The 8,355-nt window shown below is 52.2% G+C and overlaps 1 protein-coding gene across 1 annotated transcript; it reads right to left on the bottom strand.

Annotated features, from left to right (window-relative positions):
• Nucleotides 1-98: 98 nt before the first annotated feature.
• On the bottom strand, nt 99-2,808 carry SELENOM (selenoprotein M). The gene is made up of 5 exons (XM_081123085.1): nt 2,513-2,808; nt 1,209-1,244; nt 966-1,000; nt 523-601; nt 99-447 (listed from the first exon to the last, which is right to left on the bottom strand). Exons 1-5 carry the CDS (start codon nt 2,630-2,632, stop codon nt 289-291), a joined length of 429 nt encoding a protein of 142 aa, XP_080979211.1. The 5' UTR covers nt 2,633-2,808; the 3' UTR covers nt 99-288.
• Between the last annotated feature and the right edge of the window lie 5,547 nt (nt 2,809-8,355).

The following is an 8,355-nucleotide window of genomic DNA, read 5'->3' as shown; positions in this document are numbered from 1 at the left end:
GGTACCCCCTCTGGGTAGCTACGCAGTTGGGGATCCTGCGGTATTTGGAGGGGGGCTCCTCTTCCCTACCCCAGGCAGAAAGGAAGGAGTCGAGTCTCTTTTAAGATGTTAGGAGATTTAGTGGAGCTAAAGGGGGATTCGTGGAAGGGCATTGAGAGGAACCCCCAGCTCCATCCCTGCCGGCTCCGGGGTCGGGGCTTCGGCCCTCAGCGAGGGAGGTGCTCCCGGGACGCTGAGCGCTTCATTCTGGCCCCAGGGCTCAGGCAGGGGGGTGCCGCGCTCCCCGACCTACAGGTCAGCAGGGTCCGGAGCGCCTTTGGCGGACCTAGCAGGCGCCCGCAGGTACTCAAGGGGCACGGGGTCGTCGGGCGCCGCCTTGCGATAGAAGCCGAGCTCCCGCAGCAGCGCGTTGATCTCGTCGCGGGTCATCTCGCTGAGCGGGATTCGCTGAAGCGGAGGGACTGGGTCAGCGCGTGGGCCGCGCTTTTAGCCCCGCCTCCCGCCCGCCTCCCAAGGCCTCACCTCCAGCTCCTCGTTGCGGTGGCCCAGCAGCACGAGCTCGGGGTCGGCCCCGGGAAGGTGTTTCATTACCAGGTTGTGGCTGGAGAGTTAAGGTGGGTAGTGGTGGGGCAAGGCAGGGGCTCCCGGGGGGGCCTTGCTGATGTGGACAGCTCAGCCTTGTTTGCCGAGGTGGGGCAGGGATTTCGATTTACACGTGAGGAAATTAGGGCCCAATGAAGGAAAGGGCCCTCTCCATTCCTGTGTCTGTGGCAGTCCTCATTAGTCAATTTCATTTGCCCACCCCACTTGGAGACCGCCTCAGAATTCTCTGGGCAGCCACTACCAATCAGTTCTACTTGTCATATGAAAACCATCTGTCATCCTATCTATGAAATTAAGTGGAAGGAGATTCTCCCAGATTCCCAGCCCCCAATTCCCCCTCCCCCAGAACGGAAGAAGGATACTAGAATGGGATGTCCTGGGTGACAAAGGCCTTCACCTAGGGAGGAACCAGAGCATCAGACCTCAACCCACGCCAGGTGCCAATGGGGAAACTGAAGCCCAGTGAAGTCACACAGCGTGAGTCAGGTGCCAGCTCCTGACCCCAGCCCAGAGTTCCTCCCCAACTCAATCATTGAGACCATGTTGCACACCCCTCCAAGAGGCTCAGGGAAGACAGAGCTGGGGATCCCTTTCTTCAAACTCACCTCCTTCAGGCGATTCAGCTGTCATCCCCCACAGGTCTGGTAGGGGAAAAAATGGGATAGGTCAGGAGTAACCTCACACCTGCAACAACCACACCCCTAAGGCCACTTCACTGTCATCTCCCAGATGGCTCAGGCTGTGGATTACTCCTAGAGCAGCAGTTCCCAAGGTGTGGAGATGGACGTCTCTTGTAGGCAGAAGGGGGAACTCTGTATAGATGGGGAACTGAGGCCTAGGAATACAGACGGAAAAGAGGGCAAGGCCAGAAACCCTAAGGGCACTTACAGGCCTTGGGACTCTTGCCTGCACATCCTGCTGGCTGTTGACTCACTCCCAGTGCCCAAGAGAAATAAATGATCACCCGCCTCCTCTCACACAGTAGAGACCTGGGCCTTGCCTTTGGCCCCTAGAGCCTCAAGGTGGAGCAGACCAGAAGGAAACAGCTCAGAACTGCCCTGAGCAACCCCATTAGAGATACCTGCCATCTGGTCCCTACCCTGCCCCAAGCAGAGCTGGCCCTACCTGCCACCTGCCACCTGCTGCCCAGCCCTACAGACCATCTGGTTGCTTCCCCAACATGGAGGATGGGAGGCTCCCTCCCTGAACTTCCTGGGGGGAGAGGGGCCCCCCCAGCAGGATTCCAGACCCCAGGACCACTCATTCTAGTCCTCCCTCCTTCTCTTGTCCCTCCTTTTGTCACACTGTCAACTAAGGCCCAGAGAGGGGCAGTGATGATCCAAGTCACACAGCAAGACAAGGACTCTGGTGGGGAATTTCCTCGAGGAGGAGTGTGGGGGTGGGGGGCTACTGCAGAGTGAGTATTGGTAATGCAGTTCCCAGCCCCCTTCTCTGGCTCCTGCATGGTGTGGGGAGGCACCCAGGAAGTCTTCCCTCCCTCAGGCAAAGGGAGAGACCATCAGGAACTGGGGTGGGGGAGGAATTACAGGAAAAAGTGGAGCGATGGGGGGGTGGGGGTGGAAGTTGGGCTCCAGAGGGCAGATTTGGGAGAGTCATAGGCCAAGGAGAAGAGTTAGGGGACAGGGTAAACGTGTCTGGGGGCCCGCTGTTTAATCGGATGGGGAGTTCGGGAGGAATTCGGATTTCTAGGCGGCAAGATCGAGTGTCTCGGGCTTCCACGGTGGCTGCTAGGGCGTCCAGAGGCTGGGGAGTGGGAGGGATGGTGCCTAAGTCGAGGGGGGCTTGGGAGTCAGGAGGGTCCTGGGACCAGAGCGGGCGGTGGTTCCCAAGCTACCGGGCCGCGGGGCTCCGGAGCGGCGGTTCCCGGGCTGGGGGCCGAGGCACTCACCTCTACCCGGGCCCGGGCCAGGCCATGCAGGCGGTTCCAGTCGGGCCGGAAGGTGGTGGCGGCGGCCGCGACTGCGGCCAGGAGCAGCAGCAGAGGCGGCGGAGGCAGCTGGAGGCGCATCGGTCCCGCGCTGGGAAAACCCGCAAGCTCGAGGCGAAACAGCCGGCCGCTGCGCCACGTCTAGGCCCGCACGCGGCTCCGCCCCTGCTCGGGGCCCCGCCCCGCCAGGGACCACGCCCCCAGCCCCGGGGCTCCGCCCGGCTCGCGGGGGTCCGTGGGCTTGCTCCCCGTGCGGCTCTGGCTCCTCTCACGCCCGCGGCCTCTGCTTTCCGAGACCCGAGAGTGTCCACGCTCCCTCTGCCGGCCGGGAGCGGGAGGCTCCGCAGGATGCGGCCAGACGGCGCCGCCTCCCGACTGCAGGGCGGATGCGCACCACGGGAGTCTCCGGGCCATCGCGAACTTGTGATTTTCGTGGACCTTAGGCATCTTTTTTTATTTTTTATTTTGCCTTTCTGGGCCCCTTTCTCCATTAAGGAAACATACTAAAAATTGGATTTTACAACTGCTTTGATAAAAAAAAAAAGAATATAATCCAGGCTGGATTCATTATTGCATATTCATTTTTTTCTTCTGATTTTAAAATACATTAAAACTATAACATTTTCACCCTGGCTGGGTGGCTCAGTTGGTTGGAACGTCCTCTCGTACACGAAAAGGTTGTGGGTTTGATTCCCAGTCAGGGCACATACCTAGGTTGCCGGTTCGATCCCCAGTTGCCGAGCATACGGGAAGCAACCGATTGATGTTTCTCACGGCAATGTTTCTCTCTCTCTCTCCCCCTTCCTCTCTCTCTCTAAAAAAAATTTAATTAAATAAAATAATAATAAAATTATGGACCCCTAAAAGTATCATGGACCCTAGACACTGAGCCTAATGGAAGTGAGGTTTACACTAAGCCGTTTGCTTATACCCTGCTACCTCCCATTCACTGACAGATTATAAAGGTATAATTAATGATATCCATTCTCTATAAATACATGAAGACACTGTAAATATAATTGGTTCTGTCCAGACTTTTGACATGATAAGCTAAGTCTAACACTCCATTGACTTCTGTGGAAGTGTCAATTCACCCAAGCTTCTGAAGGGCAATTTAACTCAATAAATCAAAACCCTAAAAACGTTTCTCCCACACAGTCATTTATTCTCAGAATTTGACCCAAAGTAATCATCAGAGAGGGGACGAATAGTTAGGTCAAGTTTGTTTATCAAAATACTATTTATCATGGTGAAAACTGGAGATACAACCTAAGCATGTCACAGCAGGGAATTAATTAAACTAATGATGATACCTCCATAGGGTAGAAAACCATGCAATTGTTTCAGATGATATTACATGAAGAATAAATGTTGATTGACATGAAAAATTTTCATTGTTATAATATAAAATGTTTTTAAAATCCCACTACTAAACAGCAATATCAGTTGGAAGTTGCAGTGCTCTGGGCTTCAAGTCACAGAAACCCCAACTGACTTAATAAAGGGGCATCTGTTGGCTCAAATAACAACAACAAAAAAGTCAAATGGCAGGGAAGGTTTCAGACAAGTTTTTTTGTTTTGTTTTGTTTTGTTTTTTAAATACATGTTTATTGATTTCAGAGAGAGGAAGGGAGAGGGAGAGAGAGAAACGTCAATGGAGTAGTCATTGATCGGCTGCCTCCTGCACACACCCCCACTGGGGATTGAGCCCACAACCTGGGCATGTGCCTGACGGAATTGAACGGCGATCTCCTGGATCCTAGGTCGATGCTCAACCACTGAGCCATGCCCAGCCGGGCTTTCAGGCAAGGTTTAATCCAGTTGATAAAGCCATCAAAATCTGATCTCTCTCCATTCTGCTTTCTATAGTTTCAGCTGATCATTAGGCCAGGTACTTGCATGGTGTCAAGATGGATGCCAGTACTAACCAGGACCACAGACTTCTTCATTCACATCTAATGGAGGGGTAATCATCTTTTTGTAATCTCCTCAGGAGAGTAAACAAGCTTTCTTTCCCAAAAGTCCTCAGCAAGAGCCTCATTGCTTGTCACTAGTCCATTCGTGATCCGGTCATGTGGCTGGAAAAATGAGAATTACTCATTGACTTAACAAATTGGGACCCATTCCTGAAGCCTGTCAAGGATATGGGCTGCAATGGATGTTGTAGCAGCAACAGAGTAACCAACCAATTATATAAAATATGTATATGTAAATATACAGGGTGGGGCAAAAGTAGGTTTACAGTTGGTCATACGGAAAATAATCCAATAATTAATAAATAATAATACAAGAATAAACTCTGTTTCACACACTCACAACTGTAAGCCGACTTTTGCATCACCCTGTATATATGCCTAGACCAAAAACCAAATCTAGAAGGGAACAACCCAAGAAGTCAAAATGGTCATTTCTTGGGAGATGAAATTAGAGGTGGATTTTTTTCTCCTTCACACTTTTCCTCTACTTTCTATTACCTAAACATAAATAGTAAACTTTGTTTTAAAAAAACAATGGGACATATTTCATGGGTTCCCTCTACCCCACCCACACCCCAGCAAGAGCCTCAGAGAGGCTAAAGCCAGAGACCTCATGGAGCCTATGGTTTTTCTGCTGACAGAACCAAGCCTCAATGCCCTATGGGCCCATGTTGTTCACTGGATAGATGCCACCAAACCACTCTCATTGCATTAACCTGGACGCTGTGGCCTGCAGGGGCCACAGCCTGGGCTGCTGAGGGTTGACTAGCCAGCCAGTGGAACCAGTGATAGAGACACTGGCCACAACAGTACCGGGAACATTCTGGCATCAGCAGCCATGAGAGGCCCAGGATCTCCCAGAACAATCTCTGCTTGTAATCCTTTCCCTTATGTGGCAGTTTGTAATCTAGGCCAGCAGCCTTCCTCTGGTGGGGCTGGGTTTAGGGTTTAGTCTGTGATTGGGTCAGGCTCAGAGAGGATCAGGGTCAGCCCTTAGCCTAGGGTCAGGATTAGAACTGAGTCTGGGGCTGGACTCAGGGCTCAGACAATGATTAGGCTTCACCCTGTGACCAGGATCAAGGCTCAGTCTGTGACTACACTCAGGTTCAATGCACAGTATGAGGTTCGGGATCAGTGTGTGACCAGAAATGTGTGACCCAGGGTCAGAGCTCAGTTTGAGATCAAGATTCAGTCAATTGATTAGGCTCAGGGCTCAGTCTACAAACAAGATCAGGACTCAGTCATCCACCAGGGTCAGGGTTTAGTTAACGACTAGACTTGGACCTCAGTCTAAACTTGAAGTTAGGCTTCAGTATAAAATCGAGGGTTAGTCTAGACTAGGGTTAGAGTTCAGTCTGTGACTATGACCCAGTCTTAGGCTAGGATCAGAGCTCAATTTGGGTCCAGAATCAAGGTCTCAAGTTGGGATCAGACTCAGTGAGGCTTGGATTAGGCTCTGTAAGTGACTAGAGTCAGGGCTCAATCTAAGGCCATGGTCAGAGCTCAGTCTAGAGATGGAGTAGAGGCCCGGTCTTGGCAGGGGATTAGGGCTCAGTTAACACCAAGATTGGGGCCCAAGTTGGATCTGGAATCAGGGTCAGGGTTTAGTCTGGCTTTATGCTCTGTTCTAAGCTCTAATAAAAAAGTTACTGAAGACATGGGAGCCCAGGGCAGGTCAGCCTGCAAGAAATAAGAGCCCCCAGGCAAGCTTATGTCCCTGCAATGAGCCTCTCCTTGCCTGCTAAAGCCGAGTGACCTAGAGCCTTCTAACCTACATGGCTCTGCTGCCCGAGATCCCCTCGCACCAGAATAAAAATAGCCACTCACTTCAGAGCAGCTGACAGCGGGTGCCAGGCTGCCTAGGAGGAGGGGGAGAGAAGAAGGGGGAGGGATGCCTGAGCTCAGCCCCTGCTGTGTGACCTTGGGAAAGTCACTCCTCCTCCTGAGCCCATTTCCTGAGAGGTAAAATGGGAGGTAAAGATGACACCTACCCCAGAGAGTGAGAACAAAGGGACAGTGACATAACACGTGACACTTGGTATCAATAAGGAACCCTGGAGTGAATTCTGGGGAAGAGTAATGCCCCTTCATTCCTTGCATACTTTCTCCTCTGGGAAGCTCTCCCTAATGCTTACCTTTTTCACCTTCCCCAATATGTATAGAACTCTCTACCTCTCAAGCCATTTCTCAGTGGCCACAGTGTGGCCTCCCTCACAGTGGGCCTGGGTCAGGGTGACCAGGGAGTAAAAGGGAGGACAGATGCTTCTGTGCCTTTACCACTCACAGGAGTCCCTGGGAGACAGACAGAGGAAGAGAAAAGAGGAAGGTGTATGCACCTGCTTATGGTGTATTTACTCTGAGCCAAAGGGCCATGAGGGCGTTTGTCCAAATTTTGCATCCTTTCACCAACGGAACCTTCCACACGCCATACGTTTGCACCTGCTGCTCCCTCTGCTTCCTAGGGCATTTCTCCTCTTTTCATTTTGGCTACATGGACTCACCTTCAAAGAAGGGGTTCAACAGTCACCTCTGTGGGGGAGAATTATCTACTATCTCCCTGGGAACCCCAAGCTCTGTCCCCTACTGGCTGTGTAATCCCTAGGCCTCAGTTTCTTCCTCTGTCAAATGGGGATCTTATTACCAACCTTCCAGGGTTACTATGGAGAGTAACCAAGATAAGCACACACTCTGTCCTTTCCTATTCCTGACCCAAACAGCCTGAAGGTTAGCACTAAGTTTCCAGAAGGAGGCTGGACAAGCTGTACTCTGTGGCTCAGTACATACCCCACCCCCTGGAGTGAGGGAAGGGAGGGAGCCAGCTCTGTGCATCAGGGGGGCGGTTCTCCCTGGCAGCTGCCCCCAGCCCGACGCCCTGAGCCCCAGAGCCTGTTATCAACCCCCTTAGTCATCACACCAGGAGCTCAAATATAGCTCTTACCCCCGCTCCCTTCTCAGCTGAGGTCCGCCCCCCACCTTCTTCCCCTGGTAAGGCCATGTCTGGGTCTCAGAGTCCCTTCCCCTTCCCTTCAGGGATACAACTACACTGGGCCTCAGTTTCAGCATGCACCAAATGGGCAGATTGGAAATAGTAATGATGATGGTATTGATGATGAGAACTCCAGAGTAGCTACCCTTACTGAGAACTTACTGAGGCTCTGTGCGAAACACTCCGTATGTACCATCTTGTTGAATTTTCACAGCAACCTTAGGAGGTATGAACTGTTCTCATCTCCCTTACACAAATCAGGAATCTAAGTGACCTTTCCAAGTTAGTCAGTAACAGGGCCAGAAAGCTTCCTGCAGAGTCTGAGCTCAGGAAGGGGAAATCCTGGGCTGCCCAGCTAGGGCACAGGAGCCTTCTGCATGCTCATTTGCATGACATTTGCCTGGCATCCTAAGGGCATTGATGCCCTTGTCCCAGCCCCCATGGCTGAACCTGATGACAGTTCCCAGGGGACCTGGGTTGCATCAGAAGCCTGGTACTCTGGTGGGGGAAGAGGGGGGTCTCAGTTTTCCCCATCCATAAAATAGGAGTCAGAGGGCTGGACAGGGTAAGTTCAAATTATCCTTTCCCTTCTGTGGCCTGCACACCACCACCATGTCTACTCTCACCTTCCTTGCCACCACCACCATCACCTCCAACTCCACCACCACCTCCTCTTGCATCAATATAACATCCCATCACCTCTTCTGCCCCATCTCTCCTACACTTTTCCTATCACCCTCATCACCATCACCACCACCCCTTCATTCTACTACCTCTACCACCACCACCACCTGTGCCTCTGTTGCCACCTCCTCCATTGCCATCACCATGAGCTCCACTAC

Source organism: Miniopterus schreibersii (genome assembly GCF_964146895.1).
Source record: "Miniopterus schreibersii genome assembly, chromosome: 20".
NCBI lineage: Eukaryota > Metazoa > Chordata > Mammalia > Chiroptera > Miniopteridae > Miniopterus > Miniopterus schreibersii.
The sequence above is the reverse complement of the archived record's forward strand: the minus strand, read 5'-3'. Positions and strand labels throughout refer to the sequence as shown.